This window comes from Cynocephalus volans, chromosome 9 (assembly GCF_027409185.1).
Source record: "Cynocephalus volans isolate mCynVol1 chromosome 9, mCynVol1.pri, whole genome shotgun sequence".
Classification (NCBI taxonomy): domain Eukaryota; kingdom Metazoa; phylum Chordata; class Mammalia; order Dermoptera; family Cynocephalidae; genus Cynocephalus; species Cynocephalus volans.
The window spans coordinates 6,119,254-6,140,907 of record NC_084468.1 but is presented as its reverse complement, the minus strand read 5'-3'; the positions used below and the strand labels follow the sequence as shown (position 1 = coordinate 6,140,907).

The following is a 21,654-nucleotide window of genomic DNA, read 5'->3' as shown; positions in this document are numbered from 1 at the left end:
GTTCTCGACCTTTTTCAGGGTTTAGTCGTATTTCAAGCAAGTGTGACCTGAGCCAGCACATCTTTAGACCTTAAGCAGGGTATCCCTCACCAAGCTGAGGAGTGGGGGAGGGGAAGAGCACACTAAAACCATTAGGTAGCTGTAGGACCCCCAAAGCCATTGCCTGGAATGACAGTGAAGCTCAGTAGGTAGGAACAAGCAGCTTTGGACTTTGAGCCAAACTGTCTGGGTCGTAGATTCAGATCCTGATCCTGTCATTTCCTAACTGTGTGGTCTTAGAAACGTTATTGACCTCTCTAGGACTCAGTCTCCTCATCTGTAAAATGGGGCTAATCATAGTCCCTGCCACACAGAGCATCTGGCATCCAGCAGGTCCCATGCCGGTGTCGTGAGCCTCCCCATCATCATGATCCCCATCGCCATTGTCGTCACCACTACGGACAGCTAACGGAGGCAAGCCACTTCCCATGAGATGTTACTCCTCCTTAGCATGCACATCTGGCTCTTGGGACTAGAGGGAAGAAAAGTCAAGTTTAGACTGGAGCTTCTGGTCTGAGGCAGACCTGCAAGAGGACAGTCAAGGAAAGACTGAACAGGAGGGACGGACACAGGACGTCAACCTGTCTTGCAGAAGTTCATCCACCAGCTGTCTTTCCCTGGGTCTCCAGCTCTGGGACCTAACCCTCCCAAGGCCTTGAACCGGCTCTTCCCTCCCTCTGTCCTCTGCTCCCCCAGGATCCACCAAGAGCAGGTCCTTGGGAGCAACGGCCACCGCTCAGTTGCTATGTGGGCGGACTGCCGCGCCCTCCACCCCCCAGACACCAGCATGTATGACAACACCCCAGCCAGCACGGTTTGTCTTCTTTATTTTTTCACAAGCTTTGAATTCAGAAATAAGAGCCACAACAAGTCAGTTTTAAGTAAAAATGGGGGTGATTACAAAGGAAAACTTTTTACAAAACTTTAAAAACCTGACTGCCCCGTCAACCGCCTCAGAGGGACCAGAACTCAGGCAAGCCGGGAGCAGCTGTCGCCCCAGCAACTGTTAGCCCTGAACGGGGACAGGAGACCCTCCTCTGAGTGTGACCTGGCTTGGCCTGAAGCCCAGCGCTGGCTGGAAGAGCACACACAGACTGGAAAGACGCCATGGCGAGTGCACGTGCCACAGAGAGCGGGGTATCTGACAGGACGGGCCGGTGTTTCTCTGCAACCGAGTGGAAGGCTCCCCTGCCCTTCTGAAAATGCACCGGATTTCACTGGGGGTGGGCTGGGACGGGCCTCTTTCTCGTGTAGATGTGGGGTGGGGGCAATGAGCTCACATCTTCCTTTAAGAGTTTTGGAATTGCCCTGAGGGCTTGGCTTCGCATCTCCCTCAGTCCTCGGTGACATCGCATCTGACCCACGCACAGGCTTGCATACATAACCTAGGGACATGCACCAACTATCCTAGAACAGCTACAGGGTGCAAAGGAACCACCACTCAGAGAATCGTGGAGCCACTGCAGTTAGGAGTGGGAGGGACAGTACACGACGATGCTAGAACCCACGTTCACTAGGAAGGGAGATGAAAACACCATGCTCTGCGGTGGGCTCGGCGTGAACACACACGGTGGGCAAGGGGGTCCAGGCAAACACACCACACTAGTACCACTTCTTCCTAAACAAAAGAGGAAAGGACATCGCTCAGTTTCCCCCATCAGTACCAACTAAAACTGTGGGTTCCAAAAACACTGGCGGGAAGAGGAATGGACATCCCTCCCAGAGTCTCTCACTCGCACGCGACAGCGTTCAACCGAGGCTGGTGATGTTGGAGCGGCCACCGGGGGGCGCCACGATGCGGTGGCCAGTACGCCGGGGGTTGTTGTCATCTATCTGGGCACCTGGAAGAGACAGAGCCAATCATTTCTGGATGAGCCCTGTTCACATCCGTTCGACCTGCAGTTCCCGAGGGCCATGTACTCCATCATGTCCCCGGCCTTTGCGGATGTTGTGCCCAGAATCCAAATGCTCACTGTTCATGCCACCCGCCTATGGGACTCAGGACAGGGTCACCCCGGGGATGCTTTCCCGACCTCCACAGGTCGCCTGCTCTCCTCTGCACCCCTCCAGTCCTGGGGTCACCCTCCTCCAGCCCTGACCACCTGGTGCTCCTTGTCAAATTCCCCAGTAGAATCTGATGTGCTTGAGACAGGGGGACAAACATGTACTGAGTGCCGACTGTATGCAGGCACTGACTTGGTGCTTGAGCACATGCTGTTGCACTTAGAGCACACAGCAATACTGCGAAGGGGGTGTTTGCACCCCCAATCTACAGATGAGGAATGTAAAGCTCGGGTCGTGTGTCCTGGGGAAACAGCTATTGGGCCAGGAAACCAGGATTCAAGCCCAGACTGGTTTGTCTCCAGAACCCACATTCTTACACATAGCACCCCATGCCCTATGAGTATTTTGTGTATGGTGTGTGTGTGTGCATTTGTATATGTGTGTGCACGCGTGTGTGTGCATGTGTGTGAACTACTCAGAGCTGGATTTACCTCACTCATTTGCAGTGGGCAGATCTGCTGCTTAAGGGGGAACAGTATTTTTTTGTTTTATACCTTCAAAGCCAACCATCCATTCTAATCATAGGCATTCTTTAGCAGTTTAATAAAGATTTAAAATTACTGCAGCAATCCCAGTGCCTGGTGCATGATAAATATTTATTAAATGAATGAACAGTGAAGGATGGTTATCGCTGAAAGGTGGGAAGTTATGGAGAGCGTCCTACAGTCCGGTCAGCAGGCTCAGGTGTAACTACAAGTCGTGCCGTGAACTTGGATAATCTGGAATAAGAGACCACACCCTCAGCCTCATTTTCTTTTCTGAAAAATAAGAGCAGGGCACCAGATGAGGCCTCTCTGTCTCTGGTATTATATGAGTTGTCTATGAGAGCTGCTAAGCACTCGGTTTAGATACCGACTTCTCGTTTCTCCCATTGTTTCACTGGCAGACAGTTTGTCCTCCTGGTAATTCAGGAGTCTCCTGAAGGTCCAGGAATCAGGCTAGCACTTAATACCTTTTCCCCTTATAACCATCTATACCTTGCTGGTTACGTGTCTGTATTTTGAAAACACGCTTTGGACAAAAGGACACGAAATCATACTATATCTGTACAATGTAACATTATGCAGACAGTTAAAGGACATCTGTGAAGTTGTTACTAAACTGGAAAGCATCTGTGCTGTGGGTAGCAAATGATGTCACTTGTCAAACTGCCAAGAGGCTGGCCGAGGGCAGCACTGTGGGCTTCCAGAAGGACCGAGAGGTAACTGCAGAACGAGGGGGGTGATGGGCCTTCCAGTAGGCTTTTATTTCACTGCTATCCTGTTCTAAGGGGAGAAGGGTTCTGTCCATGTTTAACTGCAATTGCGCAGTGCTTAACTGCATACCTTGAGAACAGAAGTCCTGTTTGCAAATTCCTTGAGGAGAGGCTGTGTGTTTTCCCCCCCAGATGGTTTTCCAGCATTGAAACCAATCCCTGTTTTGCTGTTTGAGGACCAGATGAGATACTCGAGTTCTGTTTAGGGTCCACTTTGTGCACAAATATCGGTAAGCCTTAAACACTGGAATCATCACTGCATTCCTAGGACCTGACCTCGTGTATAACCCACACTAACATCTCCAACAGTTTTCCATACAAACATTCCAACTCAGTGTTCCAGCGTGGGCGCGCCTGCCCTCACGTGGCCATCTGATGAAAGCGCAGACAGACATATGCCCTGGGGACTTTGAGGAGCCATGTCAGGTTTTGATTTTGTTCAGACACATTTGTCGGGCACCAAGTACTGGTATTTTGATACTCAATTTCTTGGGGTCTCATTTTTTTCCTTTAAAAAATAGGAATAAATGCCACTCTGCACCCAGGGTGGCTGTGAGGACAACATGACCCACAGACTGTAAGGGCTTTGTATGCTGCAGCAGGCTGAACAGGCTGCAGATGCGCTGGAGCAGACACCCCGCCCCACCCCCACCGTCTCATGCTTGCCACCGCCACTCCACGCTGAGCCTCATGGGTAAGGGCAGGAAGGGGTCCCCAGGTGTGTTAAGCATGAGCACAGGGCCAGTTTGGGTGCAAACTCTTTGTAGACCAAGGTCAGCTATCCCATGTTGCCGCCCTGGAACCCCCTCTGCTTTGTGACCTCTGGCCCACTCTGCCCCTCCAGGAGGACCAGGGAGGATGTCCTATGCTCCCTTCCCTGCTTCTTCGTGAGTGCGAGGCCATGTGTCTGTCTCAGCAGGGTCAGCTGCTGCAGTGTAAGAAGCCTGGGCCCCACCACTTTCCTACCTGATAAGCTGAAGTTGGACTGGTGGAGGTTTCTGATGGGCGGGGGCTGGTGTTTGGAAGGCGAAGATTTGGCTGAAGGAGCGGGAGTTGCATATTTGGGTGTGGCTGGCACCTCGTACACCGGACCGTCGTACATGCCCCTGGAAACCCCTTGCAATCCAGAAACCTAAACAGAGCAGGGAGACGGTGATTGATCAACGCTATGCACGTGTGCCTTTCTGTGCAGACGGGGTGGACAGAGGCAGCTGAGGTCACCTCAGACACACACATGCACATATACGCACATGTGCATTTATACACACTCGCACAGATACATACATCTGTACACACACACAGATATACACACATGTACACACACTTACACACATACACACACAGAGCTTCAAGTAGGGGAACCCCAAATCCATTTCCAAGAAGAAATCCCTTTCCCTGATCCTCTCCCCCCACTCCCCACTCAAAGACCCCTGAATCCCAGACTGGCAGCACCGAAGGGCCAATTTCATCTGTGTTCTTGCAGAGTTGACTGCAGGACAAAGACTTGATGGCAGCTAGTTTGTTTGGGAGATAATTCCAGAAAGGAAGAAAGAGGGGGGAGATGAGACGGGGAGGGAGAAAACCCAAAACGGACAGAAATACCAAGTGGGCCAAGCAGCTGGGCAGCAGGGCTCAGGAACTGTGTGGGGAGCAACCTTGGCACTGACCATAAGAGGACGGGGCAGGGGCATGGGTCCACAGACCATCCCCATGGGCAGTGGGCTGCCAGGGGCAGAGAAACCTGGAAGCAGAGAGGCTGAAAGTAGCAGCGGTGCCACGTGGCATGCCGTCTGCCTGCAGGAAACTGCCTATGGCAACCCAGGCGTCCTCAGAGATGGGAATCTGCTCCAGGCCTTGGATAACAGCTTGTGTCCATGGACCTGCACAGGGTCCCTTGGATAACAGCTTGTGTCCATGGACCTGCACAGGGTCCCACCATGGGCCAATGACAGCACCCTGAGCCCAGCCCCAGGCTCCTCCTCCTCTGCAGCAGGTGACAGCATCCTGACCCCAATCCCAGGTTCCTCCCTTTCTGCAGCAGGTGACAGCGTCCTGACCCCAATCCCGGGCTCCTCCCTTTCTGCAACAGATACGCTGATTTTTAGCACCAAGTTCACAGACACAGCACAAGCTCAACAACCCTCCCTCTGTCCCCGCAGCTCTGCTCTCTGATGACCTGGGCCCTCTGTGTTCTGTGCTGTTCCTCTCAGTACCTGCTGTCGTGCTTCCTGCATCTGGACAACACCCTTCCCATCACCCCCACAGCTTGGGTCGACAGAGGCAGGCTGTGGGGCAGGCCCCTCTCTCACCTAGCCTGGCTCCTGGCCCCTGCCCTAAGCATGCTGCTGTGCAGGCAGCCGTCGGCCTCTCCTCCTGCAAACTGATGACATAGCATTTGAGGTCAGGCATCTGCTCTTGCAGAAGCTGACTGTTAACCATAGACATCAGGTTCAGACCACTTTAGAGGGAATGAAGACCCCTCTGCGGGTGTCCCAACCTGGTGTTCACATGAGTCCCTTGTCCTCTTCACAGATCTGACTTGCTTCTTCTCCATGCCCACTGCTTCCCTGTCTGATGAAAGCATTTGGTGTCTCTGATCTGGGCACTACACCGTATGGGCAATGGAGAGGGACAGCAGCCAGACGCAGAGCTTCCCAGTGGGTGCCGGGAGCTGGGACGAGGGCCCTGAACTTGCCCATCTACGTTGGTGGTGGTGCCACTTAAGAAGCGCAAGATAAAGGGACCACATACGTACACACACGGTCATGTGCACACGTACACATAAGCACACATACACACACATGCATGCATGCACACATACACACACACCCCCAACACATGCTCATGCACACTAATGCACACACGCACACACAAACACATGCACACATACACATACGTGCATGCATGCACACGTACACATATGGACATGTACATACACACACACACACACACATGGTCTTTCTGGCAAACATTGCCTGTCTTATGTGGGCAGCAGGTTGCCATGGTGATGGAAAGGCTGTGACTAGGGAAGATGCTGACCTCCAGAGGGAGTTTATCTCAATATGAGAAAATTCCCCTGTTCAAGTTGCACTAGAGATGGGGACAGATCCTGCTCCATGCCTTTGACAGGACCTCCTGAAGTCAGTGCTAAGATTCTTCAAGGAAAAGAGTGAACAGATGCAGAAATGGCCGGGGAGGAAGGGGAGGGACAGGGTCAGGCAGGTGAAGGGAGCCATCCCTCGAGGACACTAGGGGTTATTTATTCTTATCAAAATGGCCAGGCCTGAGGATTTCCAAGCTGTGGGACTCTGGTTAAGCTCTTCACAGCTCGGAGCATCAGGGTTCTAATCTGCAAAATGAGGATCATGACACCTCCAATAGGGAGGCAAGGATTCCTGAGAACTACTCAGGACAGCGCCCAGAGCAGTGCCCATCCCCAAAGGTGCACCCCACTCTACAGTTTGCAAAGCACTGGAGCCTGCAGGGCCGACAGGGACACAGGGCAGTGTGACAACCCATTTGACAGATGAGGAAAGCTAGGCTCACACGGCAGTGACGTGTTAACACTGCATGTGACAGAGCCTGCTTCCCCAGGAGAGGGTGTGGCTCTGGTCTCTGCGCTGGGTCCTGCCCCTGCAGATGCGCTCACCTTGCTCCTGATTTTGACACGCTGGTAGAGGTGCTCAGGGAAAGGTTTCCGGGGAATGAAGCGGCCCAGGCCCTTGCTGACGTTCACGTTTCCGTCCTCGAAGACAATCTTGCCCTGGCTGATGACCACCAGTGGGGAGCCGTGGCACTCCATGCCCTCGAAGATGTTGTACTCCACGGCCTGCAGGTGCGGGAAGGCAGCATCACTCTCCCCACGCTTCCCAACATGGGACGCAGGGTGCACGGACCACGGCATTCATAACAGTGATCCTGCCTAACCTCACAGCACAAGCATTTCCCAGTGTCTTGTTCTCTCTGAAAATGTCTCCGTTAGGATTGTGTGCTGTTCCATGGCACGCTCTACCATACGCACAGCCAACACCTCACCGCTAGGCACTCGGGTTGCTGGTGGCTTCATACAATCAAATTAATCCTGTTCTGGGCATCATGAATGTGAATGGTGCCCCCTGGGGTTATGCAACATGGCTGCTCTGACTACACTGGACATTTGTGTGTCTTTTTTTTTTTTTTAATCTTTCTTTAGGATCGTTTTCTAAAATCAAATTACTGGGTCAAAGGATAATAGCTTTCTTAAAGCACTGTTGCTTATTACCAAATTATTTTCCGAAGGGGTCAGACCAATTGACACTCCATTGGCAAGGGGAAGAGAGAGTTCATGTCATCCTCTTCCGCATTGGGTAGTGTCATTTTTTTTTCTAATTTGAAAGACAAAAGAACATTTCCCTAGAAATATGCATTCTTTTTATTACGCCTACAGTGAATATTCGACCCTGTTTGATAACTACCACTAATAGCCAACTGCTTTGTAGCTTTTATTTTAAAAGTAGGTCATGTTCGTGATTGAAAAAAATTACACAGTATCAACCAAAGATAATTGATAAAAAAATAAGTCTCTCTTCTAGCTCAGACTGAGGCAACTGCTTTAAAGAGTTTCTTCTGTATCCCTAGATGTTGTCTGTGCGTGAGTGACTGTTTCACACACGTGCCACATTCCATACAGAGGGTTCTCACCTCATTTCTCTCCTTATATCAGAGATTGTTCCATATCAGCACAGGCACATAGCTTAAAAATGTTTTAACATTTTTTTAAACTGCTATACTGTATTACATCACTAGAATGTACCATCGATTATTTACCCAGTTCCCAAAAATGAGCAATCGGGTCATTTCCATGCTTTTGCTAAAAACAAGGCTGAAACACATTTTGCATCAACAATCTGGACATGTGAACATGTTTCTAGAGGTGGAGTTTGAGGCCAAAGAGTAAATGGTTTTTCACCTTTGATAGACTTGTTCTCCCAGAAAAGGCAACACTAGTGTCCACTCCTAACAAGACTCTATTAGATAGGATCTACATACTGTTAAACTCCTAAATCTCAGTCCTTGGCACAGATGAAAAATAGCATCTTACTGTTGCTATTTACACTTGTTAATAAGATAGATTAGGTCTCTTTTTAAATCCTCATTTGTACATTTCTTATTGTGTAACTGTGCTTTTGCATATTGTTCTATTTATTAGGGTCTTGGTATTTTTCTTACTGATTTCTAAGTACACATTCAATGTTAAAGAATTTATCCTTTCTCACGTGTGTTGCAAACACTCTCCCTGATTGTCTTCTGTCTTTTGATCTCATTTAAATAATTTCTTTTTTGCTGTACAGAGGGTTATTTTGTTTAATTTTTTTTTTTTTTTTTTTTTTTTGTAGTTGATGGTCACATAGACCAATCTTTTCCTTTTTGATTGCTAAGTTTTGTGCCTTGCCTGACAAGGTGTTCTGTCCTTTGAAATAATCATGTTTAAAGCATGTATGTTTTATTTTAGTCCTTTTATAATTTTACTTCAATCTTTGGTCCATTTTGAATGTTTGTGGTAAAGAGTAGGGCAGAGTTTAAGCCTGATGAGCTGAGTGTCCTAACACAAAAATGGTTGAATAATTATCTTCTCCTAATTTTAACTGCCTCCTTTATTATAAACCAGATTTTCATGTGGTCGGTCTATTTCTTGGCTCTCTTTTCTCTTGTACCAATACCAAACTGTTTTGATTACTGTAGCTTTATAATATGTTTTAATAAATGGGATAATTAATGCTCCCTCCTTAGCTTCTCCTTTGTTCAGAAATGTTTTGGCTATTCTCACATTTACCCTCAAGAATCTTGCTTTCTTAGTTAAAAAAAAAAAAAAAAGATCTGTTGAAGAGAATTGATATGTTCACTACCTTGAATCTTTTCAGCACAGAAGTCCTTGCATGTATTTAAGTCTTCAATTTTTATTCCTATTAGAAACAGGACTTTGATTTCCATTCTATTTTTCAAGGTGTGTTTTAATTATTTCAAAGAAAAGCTATTGCTTCTTTATTTTGATTACTTGTAATCATCAGCCAATAGATGCTTTTACAGTTTTTGATGATTTTTAGGTGCATGCTAGGGGTTTTCAGGCAAACAATCACATCTACAAATAGCTGTTAATTCTGTGCAGACTCTTCGACTGCAGCTGCCTCCCACGACCCAGGCAGACAGCGTGTTTCCAGCTTTAGCATTTGCTAATCTAATTCCTCCTGAGTCACCCTGAAGTGACCCTGCTATGCAGTAATTCATAACTTTGCTGGAGTACGAATGTGGATTGTAACCACTGAAGGAAGACACAAGAAGCCAGTCACTTATATACCAGCTGAAATTGGCCAGACCCCCACACCCGCAGTCCAGTGAGGGTCTGTTGTTCCCACCTAGTTGAAGGAAATGATATGCTACAGTCATATTCCTAAACTGGGGGATTCTTATGAGGTGCTGGTTATATTACTCACAAATGTTACATTCTGTATTTCACAACTACATAGAATTTTAATAGTTAATTACTTCATTTCTTAAAGGTAATATCTGAACAATGTAAAAATTTAAATGATACAAAAGACTGTGATAAAAAACACTCTTGTCTCTCCATCTGAGAGCCCCAGATCCCTAGTTCTCTCCCAGGGGCAACTAATGTTATTGTTTTCCTTTAGGTCTTTTAAAAGACAGTCTGTCAATAGATGGATGGATAAACAAAATATGGTATATTCATACAGCAAATATTATTCATCCACAAGAAGGAATGAAGTACGGATCCATGCTGCAGCGTGGATGAGCCTCGAAAACACTGGGCTGAGTAATAGAAGCCAGATGTAAATGGTCACATATTAAATGCTTCTGTTTCTATGAAATGCCCAGAAGAGGCAAGTCCATAGAGACAGAAAGCAGATTAGCGGTTGCCAGGGGCTGGGAGACGGCGGGGGGCTGAGGCGTGACTGCTAATGGGTCCTTGGTTTCTATGGGGGGTGATGGAAACATTCTGGAATTAGTGATGATTGTACAGCCTTCCGAATATACTAAAAAATACTGCATTGTACACTTTAAAATGGTGAAATTTATGGTATGCGATTATACCTCATTAAAAAAGTTTTTGAAAACTAGATAGTCTACAGACATACAAATGTGTGTACACCTGTGAGTGGCATTTTGAAGCAAATATGTTTTCTACTGAGATATGAAAGGTATGTTCTTTTTACAGAAAAGTATATTTAAAAATTTAATCACTGATCAGTATATAAAAAATGATCTCTTTAATTATTAAAAGAAAATATTTTTTAAAACTTAAAATAATACAACTAAACTCTAATACAGCCTTTCTCAATCCAGGTTCTGAAAAACATTAGTTTCCTGTAATACATGCGTGATTCTGCTCTGAACAGAGAAAATGCAACAGAAAAAAATCCTTTTGCCAAACTGCCTAACGGTGTCCTGGATACTTTATTACAGCATTCTTCATGATGGACAACGCGTAGCTGCACACGCGTAGCTGCACGCCCTACTGGGATGTGACGTGGAGAATGGCTTAAACCTTTCTCCAGGGAAAGGTGACCACAGGCTTATTTCCTCCTGACCCTGTTCCCTGGAGGTGGGGCATGTGGGAAGCCAGCAGTGTCACCAACGAGCACTGTTTATTGCATGAATGACCACAGATTGGTGAGCTGGACAAGCACAGTCAGTGGCCACATCGACCTCTGCTTCCCCAGGCAATGTCTCTTGTAGCTGAGCGGTGGCCAAGGCTATGCTCATGAGCTGCTGCAAGTGGTTCCTGTGGCTTTCTTATGAGGCTTCCCTGCGCCTGGTGTCCTGTCCCCCTGCATGTGGTCACGCCCCTCACCAGCAAGTGACACTGGAGACTGTGAGGACTCACATGGCAGATCGATATCATGTGCACACACCCTGCTTCCAGCCTGTGTCCTTTAACAGCCTCCATTGAGCCAGGGACCAGGTTGTGGCCTCGTGTGTCCATGAGTGTGAATGGTAATCTGGGCCCAGGACCACTGCTGTCATACAGAGTGGGTGTCGGCGTGAGCCCTTAAGGGAGGCACAGGTGTCTTATGCCATCTCTGCATCCCTACTGGGTTTGCTGGATGACTGGAAAAGTCAAGGGCACATAAGATACAAAGCAGAGATAAACTACAGTCACAGGCTGGGGTGTGGAACATGGAGTAGTGTGCACTCCTGTGCTGTGCTCAGACACAGGACACTTTCAGGCCAACCGTTTCCTGTCTGATTGTTAGCAGCCAGCCACAAAAATCAAGAGGGAGGTTTCGGTAGCACCAGATCAAATACTTTCCAGGTGGCAATTCAATTGGACAAAGAATCTTGGACCGCATGCTTCCCCTTTCTGAGCCTGGTGGCTTACTACGTGGAGTTATGAGCAGTGCCAGATGGCTGAGAGGGCAAGCTCCTGTGGACAGGAGCCACCATGTGCGAGAGGGACAGAGGGACAGAAGGGGGGACACACACGCAGGAGCAGCTTAGCCGAGCCTGCTCAAAGCCCTTCTCCCCATCTATCCGACTGGAGGAGAAATTCAAATGATGAGTTGCACTAGATATCAGATCCCAGTTGGAAAGTTCATAAATCATTTTTAACCACAGGCTTCTGAAATGATTACAAAGCAAGAACCATTTATCTGAGCACTGCAGATAGGCCAGCACTTACCGACTTGTGACTTTTGGCTGTTATGGTCTTCACCTTGTCGGGGTCCCAGATGACCACATCTGCGTCTGAGCCCACAGCAATCCGCCCTTTTCTTGGGTACAGGTTAAAGATCTTGGCTGCGTTGGTGCTGGTGACAGCGACAAACTGGTTCTCATCCATTTTGCCAGTAGCCTAAAGGCAAGACCCACTGCTGAGGGGAGGATCCTGTAATAGGGCTGGGAGAAGGGGCACGCCCTAAACCTGCCACCTGGAATTCTCCCCTGTCCCCAGCTGAAAACAGGCCATCCTCAAAGAGCACAAAGGGCCTGGCCTCACGAGAGCAGAGATGTAATTACGCGCCCAGAGGCATGTGGACTTTCACACAATTTGTCTGTTCAGTTGAGCTCGAGTGTCATGGAAAATGCAAACCTCTGGTTTCAGGTCAGGGGGCAGGGGGCAGGGGGAGGTGGAGCTTCCTTTTGCAATAAGAATTCTCTACTCACTCAACACCCCCAATTCCACACACACACACACACATGTGCACACACACGCATGCACACGGTTTACAGAGCATCTTCATGGGAACGAAAATGAGGTTAGAACAAAACAAAATATTCTTCATTCTCAAAGCGCAAAGGACAACTGTGACCTCTGGAATGCAGAGGACACTACAGGACTGGCACCACCTCCCCATGAGTCCTGCGTGCCCTCGGGCACCTTTGTAGGGGGTCTGCTTCTGCTCCAAGTGAGAGAGGAAGATTTAAGAACCCAGACTGCATTGGCTTTGATGGGCCAGGGGGTGTTTCTAGAATGTTCCTGCAGGAGCGATGAGTGACACCTTACCACTGCCTTGTCCCAGACAACAGTCATCCGCTCTTCTATCCCGTTGACGCCCTCAGGGATCAGAGTGAAGTTGTCCTTGCCCACCGCCTTCTGGGCAGTGCTATAGGGACAGTGGCCACTGCCTGTGACCTGCAGGTCCCCACTGGGAGGGACAAAAAAAGGGTGGGGTTCAGATGTGAGTTCACGTTGAAGGGCAAACCCTGACTTCAGACACCCAAGGAAGGTTCGAAACCTAAAACCCCAGAAGGGGCTTGGGAAGAGAGTTCTGGGGCATGTCACTGGCATTAGTGAGTGACACTAGGAGGTCCTTTGGCCTTTGGCATCTTGTTGAAACCTGGAGCGAGCCCAGGGCCAGGCGTCAAGAGACAAGGTCCTATGTTAGCATGGGCCTCCACTGCCTCAGCTGGAAGAGAGGGGACCCGACCAAATATGTGGCAGGCCACTCCTGCCCTAAAATGCCTTGAGCCTGGGATGGTGTCCACACACTCCCACCTGGCTCTGGCCAAGCTGGGTCTGGAGAGCTCAGAGCTCTATGATTCTGTGGGCATGGGGCTCCCTACCAAGAAACAAGACAGCAGAAGGTGCTGGAGGACGGGCTGACTCCACTTCCATGCAGCTCATAAACCCCTGAATCAGCCCTGCTTTCACACGATTTGGCTTTGCAAGCCTGACAGGCCTGCTTTTACGTCCTAATGCCACAGCCTCCCGGCCGGGAGTCACCCACACACAGCAGGCGTCTAGACTCCCTCCGGCTGGCCTCCATGTCCTCTCTCTTCCCCATCTCCTACCTCTTCTCTTCAAAGATGAGTGCACGCTAAGTTTTATGTTACAAATGCTATCACAATTTTTTAAAGGAGAAGAAAAAAGTTGTGTGAATCCAGTAAATGAATAAGTGGATATATAAGTAGGTCAGTGAGTAAGATAGAAACCTTCCAGCACGTACATGCCTGTGTGTCTCACAAGTGAGGGACATTCCGTATACGTCACTGGCCTCACATCTCCGCATGGTACAAGGAGAGTAACACGTGCTGACATCTGTCATCTTCTTTTTCTTTTTTATTGGCAGCTGGCCAGTACAGGGATCCAGACCCTTGACCTTGTCTACTTCACATAAGTGTGTTAGTGTAAGGGCTGGCTGATGCATTTGTGCTCTGCTTGCAAGACAAAATTCTCTTTGTCGGTGACAGCAAAGAGATGCACGTTCACTGGGCTTGTGTTTTAGTCCCTCAGGATGTCTAAAGTAAACACCCTTTGGATATATTAGGAGCCTTGAACTGGACCCCAGAACCAAGGGAGTGAGCGGAGCATTATTTTGTGATAATAAAGGCAGGGTGAGGCCGTCCTCCAACTTCCAATTCAGAAGCCCAGGCCATATCAACAATCACCTGGGTACATGGGAATGTATTTAGAGCTTATCCCCACTCGCTTATGCAACAAACACGTGTTGCCCGCTTCCTGTGCACCTGGTGTGACTTAAGGCAGTGGGGACGCTTGTAAGAACAGAGAGAGACAAAGCCCCCGCCTTCCTTCGCTGGCATTCTAGAGAGGCGGGGGGTCGGGCGATACGCAAGTGAATAGGACCAAAGGTGTGCTGTAAGAAGATGTTATGGATGAAACCTTAAGCAGTGGGATTCCCATTCTGAAGAGGATAATCAGAAAATGCCTGACTGAGGAGGAAATTTCCAGCCAAGATCTGAAGGCGGTAGAGGAGCAAACCTCACGGCATCTGTGAGAAGAGAGGGCTGAGTGGGGGTACGGGGGGTGCAAAGGGCCCAAGGCCCAGTCCTGCCTGGTGTTCACAGTCAGGCCAGGTGAGGTTAGTCGGGCAGTGTGGACCAGATCATGTCCTGCTTTGTGGGACACTGTGGAGACGTGGGTTTCACTTTGAAAGGAGAAATCTCTTGAGGTTTCCAAGCAGCGGGGTGGCTTGGTTTGACTGAGGTTTAAGTGTCTGGGTGCCCGTTGAGAACAGTGTGTGAAGGGTGGGGCAGGGCGGGTATGTGATGAGTTAGCGAGGCCTGCAGGAGGCCAGGGATGATGCAGCTTGAGCCAGGATGGCTGAGGCAAAGGATGAGATTCCAGGGCCTTCAGCCCATGCTCCTGCCATTTCCTGAGATGGGCAGGACTGTGGGGTAGCAGCTGTGTGGGGAAGACTGGGAGTTCTGTTTGTACTTAACCAAACATGAGCCACCCACCACGCATCGGGCTGCCTGGTGAGTTCATGAGGCCCTGGGATGTGCAACTCAAGGGTCTCTGCGCCGTTTGGGGGGCAGAGATTCCCATGGTGGGACATGCCTGGCTCCTCCCCACCTCGCATACACAGTTCCTTCTGCCAGAAGCCCCATCTTCTCCTCGGCCATCAGGCAAACTCCTTCTTGTCCTCTGGCTCAAGCCCTGATGGCGCCTCCTCTGTGAAGCTCTCTGCAAGCCCCCATCATCCTGAGCGAGCACCTCTGCTTCCAGGGCAGCGCACACACCTCGCCACTCCGCCTCACCACATGGCCTTGTCAGTGCTAGGCGTCCTTCCCCTATGATGGCCAACAGCAGGGAAGGGACGAAGGTGGCCATGCACCTACTGTGTGCACATACCATAGGAGCTGCTTTGCAAGCCAAGTGGCCACTTCTTGAACCCTAAGTTCCAGGTCTTTTACGTACATGTCTCAAAAGCAGCTCCATGGCAGGTACTGTATTCTCCCCACTTCCAGTAAATTGAGTGAGTCTGAGACTTTACAAGTGATGTGACATGCTGGGGTGACACAGCCTGATCTCTCATCCCTAGTCCTGGGTGCTTCCCAGTACACCATGGTGCCTGTCACATAGTAGGTACTTAAACAGTTGTTGAATGAATAGGAGGTGGTCAATAAATGTGAAGGGACAGTGACGGAATGAAATAGCTCCGTGGGTCCGCGCAGGCCTGTCATAAACAACGTGGGGTACTGTCCTCTCAAGTGTCAGCCCAATATCTCCTCTTCTACACCGTGTCTAAACCAGCCTGCAGTTTCCCTCTGCCCTCCACCCCCCAAGACCCCTGGCTGCCTCCCCCAGCCCGGTCCTTGGGCTCTCACCAGGCCAGCAGGGAGGTCAGGTAGTCGGGCGTGGTGGGGTCCGGGCTCAGGGGAGGGGAGGTCACGAACGCTGCCGCCTTCGCCCAGTTCTTGCTCCAGTAGTGAGTGCCGTCAGTCCCCAGGCTGGCAGCAATGGGCTCCCCAAAAACCAAGGGACCTGGGGAGGGGCAAACACAGCGAGCATGGCTAAAGGCACACGGTCTCTTCGAGATGCTGATGGCACAAAATCTAGAATCTAGATGTGGGAGAATGAGACTGGCTGCAGGTCAGTAAATGGGCCGTCCTCACGGGCATCCGCACATCGGCCACAGTGGCCTTGGGTTCTAATGCCCACCCCGCCTTGTGCTCAGCACTGTGACAAGTGCTTTCTCGGGGTTACGAAGGCTGATACGCTCAGCAAACTTTTGGATACTTATTGCTTTCAGTTTTGGAACATTATTATCTCCTTTCACAGATTTGTAAACCAAGGCAAAAAGACGTGGTTTGCTATCCTAGTTTGGGTTCTGCCAGAAGCAGATCTTCAAATAAGGAATCTAGTTTGAGCATTTTATTTGGGAGGTGACTCCAGGAAGCCCTGGCTGGGGGTAGAGGAAGTGACAAAGGGAAGGGGAGAAGGGAGAGCTGCCATGGGGTCACAGCTGTGGGCCCTGGAGCTCAGCCTGGCTGGGGCACTCTGGGAGACCGAGGAACACGCCCCAGAGTCGTCCCCCTACAGGGCAAGGGAGCTGGGGTGTGTATCCTCCAACCTATTGCTTGAGGGCTGCTTCCTTGAGCATTAACTTTCCAGAAGTTCCAGCCTGCTTTCCAGGTGGGTTTCGGCCAGAAAAAAAGCCCACAGACAGAGTCTCAGGGCTTCCTGGTAGGAACCTTTGCATGTAGAGACGAATGCAAAACCACAGCCTCTGCTGCATTCGCCAAGGCCACCCAGCCGCCACATGAGGGGGGCGAGCTCTGGACCCCAGCAGCCCAGCTCCAGGGCGGGATGGGAATGCTTTATATCTGAGCTGTCCCATCCAGCAGCCACTGGCTGCATGTGGCTCCTGAGCACAGGATACATGGCTGGGGCCACTGAGGAACTAACTTTTAACTTTTATTTAAACTTAATTTAAATGTAAGTAGCCACATGTGGCCAGTGGCCACCTCACGGCTCAGCACAGCTCTAGAGCCTGCATGCTAAGCCCCCAGCCGCTGCTGCTTGCAGACTTCTCTGAGCCTCAGTTTCCTTATTTTTAAAAGGGAGCTCATCGTAGGCAAGTTGTGCTAGCCTCACTTCTATATATGTCAGCTTGCTCTTAAAAATACAGGGTATTCGGGGTCCTGAGCTGCTCTGTCCAGGAAGGCAGCCAGCAGCCACACATGTGGCTACCGAGCACTTGAAGCTGTGGTTGTTCCGAACTGAGTTGTCCTGTGAGTGCAAAATACACGCTGGATTTCAAAGACAGTACAGAAAAAATTAGGCAAAATATCTCATTAATGATTTTCATATTGACGACTTGTTAAAAAACATTACTTTGGATAAACTAGGCTAAATAAAATACATTCAAATTCTTTTTAAATGGAGGTAATTATACCTCCCGTTTAGGGTCCTGTGAGCACGTGTCTCGAGCACGGTGGGTGCTCAGTAAGTGGTGGTCATGTCGCTGTCACTGTTTATTTCTACGTGACCTTCTCCACTGACCACAGTTCCCCATTCAGCTGCATGTGACTCAAGAGTGAACAGGGCTGACCTCGTCCAATGGTGGCCGTCCTAGGGGCATTAGGACCACAGGTTTCCAGCCACCATCTTTGTGTGAGGAGCAGCCCCTTCCCTGTCCATCTGTCTGTCTGTCTCTCTCTGAGTTTGGAAGGAAGACTGCTGTGGGCATCCTTCTTTATTTTTGGTCTGGTGATTGTTGGGGACTACAGACTTCACTGTCAGAAAGGCCTGAGGACTACTACTCTGAGTCTCCTGCCGAGAAGCCCCCAAGCCCAGTTAGGGCCCATCCAGCAAGCCCCCAGTTGCTGTGTGGACCGTGGCCTTCACCCCCAAATCTTCAGCTCAGCAGGCAGGGCAGCACCACAAGCCCCACTCAAGAGATGAGGATACTGGGCAAAAAGTGGACAGCTGATCCGGAGCTGAGAGGGGCATTGGCCAACACCTGCTCGGCACCTGGGACTCACTGAGGGCTCTGCTGAGGGCTTCATATCCATCAGCTCATCAGGTCCACTTCAGAGAGAGGAAACGGAAGCTCAAAGAGGAGAAGGGACACGTCCATGTCTCTGGGCTGGGCGGCTGGCCTCCTCTCCGGGCACTCCCCTATGGCCAGCACGCAGCTGTCCCCAGGCCCTCTGGCTCTGAGGAAATGCCTTCCCTCTTCCTAACCTCCAGCTGACGCTCTTCTTACAGCCCCCAAGGTGGTCCTTGGGTGCAGGTGTCAACCACGAGGCCCTTAATGGAGGCCCAGGGGAAGGGCCCAGAAAGTGAAACAGAAAGAGGCCAGGCAGGACACAATCCGGCCAGCTCCAACTGAAACCCTGGGAGAGAGCTTTAGAGCTGGCAACGCTCTTTAAAATCCATGGTCTCATTCGACACCAAAGGCGGGGGTCATTATCTGAACTGCAAATGGGAAAACGGAGGCTCAGAACATGTCAGTGACTTGCACGAAGCCACGCAGCTAGCATGTGGCACAGCAGGAGTCAATCCTGTAACGCTGACCCCACCTCCTGTGCTCTGCACCATCCGTCCTCCCTCTCAGAATGTGCTGCGGGGCCCGTGAGGCCCAGGCCGCTGCCTCCTGGCAGGTCTCTGCCCTGGGCAGTGGCCCTGAGAGTGCACTTGGGGACGCCCCCTTCCCTGGGCCCCTCAGAAGGCCCAGGCCCGCTGCACACCTTTCTTCCTGGCCAGGGTGATGATGTCCGCTGCGCTCTTGCTCATGACCTTGGTGATGTACACAGGGCAGTTGATCCGGCCCGCGATCGTGATGGCCCGGAACACGGCCTCGGCCTCCAGCTGAATACAGCAAATTCAAGGGTCACAGAAAGGAGGGGCGGGGGACAGCCACCACCCACTCGCATTCCCCCGGGCTCTCCCTGAATCAGTGTCCTTCAATTTTCCATAATGAAATGTGGTGAGAAGGGAAATATACTGTATCAAAGGAGAAAAATACTGTAGATTTAAAAAAAGAAAAAAAAAGTCAAATAAGTCAAAATGTATTTAGCTAGAGGAGCGGAAGACAGAATTATGCTATTTGGCTTGTTTGGAAATATTCTGTGTGCTGTGTTAGAAGACCCCACCCCCAGGGGATAGACTAGGCAGAATAAGGCATCAAAAGGCACACAAAAGGACCCGAGGTTCATAAAATGCCTGACGTAAGTAAATGCACGTGTCTGACAAGCGATCTCTCATCCACTCATCGAATACACACGTGAAACCACCTGCTCTTTTGTTTGGTCTCTGCCACTCAAGACCAGTGCTTCTAAAAGAAAAGGCTCAGCTAGGTTTTGTGTTGTTTTGTTTTTAATTTCTAGTCCAGTGTGGCCCCAAATTTGGTCCTCCTGTGAACACCACACACTATGTGAGTCTGACGACCTGAGAGGGTCCCTACCCTGCTCTCCAGGGTGAAGCCACTGGCCACATGCCCGGGTGCGGCAGCAATATCCACACGCTCTAAGAATCTGGTCTCTTACTTCTGCCCTGACCTCACCACGGGCCATGAACCAATAGCTCATGGCCTGTCACTGAGCCACGGGGCTCATGAGGAGCCCTGGGCTAGACCAAGAGCCTCTCGGGGCAGGAAGCCTGTCCACTCCTGTAGTGTCCCCACTGTGCATCATAGGGCCGGGCCCAGAAGCCCAGGAGACTTGTAAATGATCCGATGAGGACATCAGGAAATACCCTCCACCCAAAGGAGGGCTGCTAGGGCACCCCTCTGATTCCAGGCCCTATCTGCTTCTGCCCCACCCCCCCACCCCCACACACAATGTCACACATACACAATCACACAGACACACATGCACACACACTCACACATGCACTGCCACACCAGAGGAGTCACCCGTTTTCATGTCCTGGGGACACTGCAGGCAGGGGTAGTTGTTTCTGGGTGCTGGCTTGGGACATGTGGCATCACTTTCCTATCATCCAAAATACAAAATCCTCAGTAAGGATCTTATCCAATTTGGACACTGAAATGACCATGGGGCCTTGGTGTGAGGACCCTGGACCCTGGGAGCGGCAGGGTCTCTCCCTGGCTTCTCTGACAGACCTGCAGCCCCCAGGGCCCCTGGAGAAGCAAGATGGGCTGGCATGCTCTGGAAGAGGAATGTGAAGGGACCGGGGCCCTGGCTGGGCTGTTCCAGCTGCAAGGGCATCCGGGTGAGCGCTCAGCAGTTTCAGGGTCATGCCCAAGGCGGGGAGTCTTTACCTCTTCAGGTCTGCTCAGTGCATGGCCCTCGGGACCTGTGATACCCATCTCCAGGATCCGTTTTTGTTCCTATAAGACAAGAGCAAATGAGTCAGAGATTACAGAATGTCAGATCTGTGAGAAGTCGCTCCTCCAGGGCCCCGATCAGACAGATGGGGCAGCTGAGGCCCGCCTGAGGAGGTGGGCATTTGTATGAGCTCTCACAGTGGCCTGGGGGTGGTGAACGGGCGCCCCCAACACCACACCCGTCCCCCTTGCCCTCTGCACCCTGCACGTCTACATCCACACCTGCTTTATGTTCAATCTCCAGGACCATTGAGAGGAAGCAGCGTCATGAGAAATGAGCTTCAAAGACCATCCACCACCCTCTCAATCTCCAAGTCTCCCTGCAGGGCTGTCCTCTGGGAATGTCCTGTGGCATTGGGGCATTACATGGATGTTGAAATCAAAGAGCCCACATTGGGAGTCCAGCTCCAGAACGGACCATCTGTGTGACTCTGGGCAAGTTGCTCAAGCTTTCTCTCAGTTTCCTCTTCCGTATATTGGGGATAATAGTGCTTATACTACAGAGTTACCAGAATGAATAAACGAGGCAGCACATGTAAAATGTCCAGCATGATACATGGAGCCCACACAGGGCTCATTCACTGGCAACTGGCTCTCATGATCTCTACTACAGTTTCCTATCCTGGTGTCTGTCTTTCTGGCAGGAAACCACTACCTCAAGTTTGTCATACAACATTGAAACAGTTCCCTGAGCTGATAGCCCGGATTCAAATCCCTTTCTCACCCCAGGAACACCAATTTTATTTTATTTTAATAAATATATATATATATATATATTTTTTTTTTTTTTTTACATTGCCCAGATGCCAGCTGTGCTGCTGCCAATTTTAACTTCTGCAATTTCTGTGTCATCATTCTTGGACGCATGCCTACCATGAGCCCCTATCACCACGAAAAAAAAAATCACAATTTCAGCTGTGCAGTTACGGTTATTAAGCTCGAGTTTATTATAAGAACGTAAACTGGAAACATTTTCAAGGTCTAACAGCTGGAGAGGATTTAAGTAAACAGTGGAATAATTTCAGCTACTGAAGATGGTGTTTACAAGGCATTTTTGGAAACTGTTTACAAAAAGATTTTATGATATGGAGAAATCCCTATGCAAAATTATTTAAATGTCAGTAACTATTTCTGTAGGAAGGAAGGAGGGACAGAGGGAAAGGGGAGGGGGAAGGCAGAAGACGGCATAATGAGGAAAAGCAAGACTAGAGCAGGATTTCCAGTTAAAGGTAATGGGCTACGTACATGCAGTATTTTTGCTCT

The 21,654-nt window shown here is 50.0% G+C and overlaps 1 protein-coding gene across 1 annotated transcript in view; it reads right to left on the bottom strand.

The window, feature by feature from the left end:
• Positions 1–1,788: 1,788 nt before the first annotated feature.
• CRMP1 (collapsin response mediator protein 1) overlaps positions 1,789–21,654 on the bottom strand; it is a 71,183-nt gene continuing 51,317 nt past the window's right edge. Inside the window, exons 7-14 of the mRNA XM_063107915.1 lie at positions 20,326–20,394; positions 18,791–18,911; positions 15,923–16,079; positions 12,858–12,999; positions 12,036–12,206; positions 7,008–7,187; positions 4,325–4,490; positions 1,789–1,880 (exon numbers count right to left, since the gene is read on the bottom strand). Coding sequence (XP_062963985.1) covers positions 1,789–1,880; positions 4,325–4,490; positions 7,008–7,187; positions 12,036–12,206; positions 12,858–12,999; positions 15,923–16,079; positions 18,791–18,911; positions 20,326–20,394 — 1,098 coding nt within the window. The remainder of the gene's footprint in view (positions 1,881–4,324; positions 4,491–7,007; positions 7,188–12,035; positions 12,207–12,857; positions 13,000–15,922; positions 16,080–18,790; positions 18,912–20,325; positions 20,395–21,654) is intronic.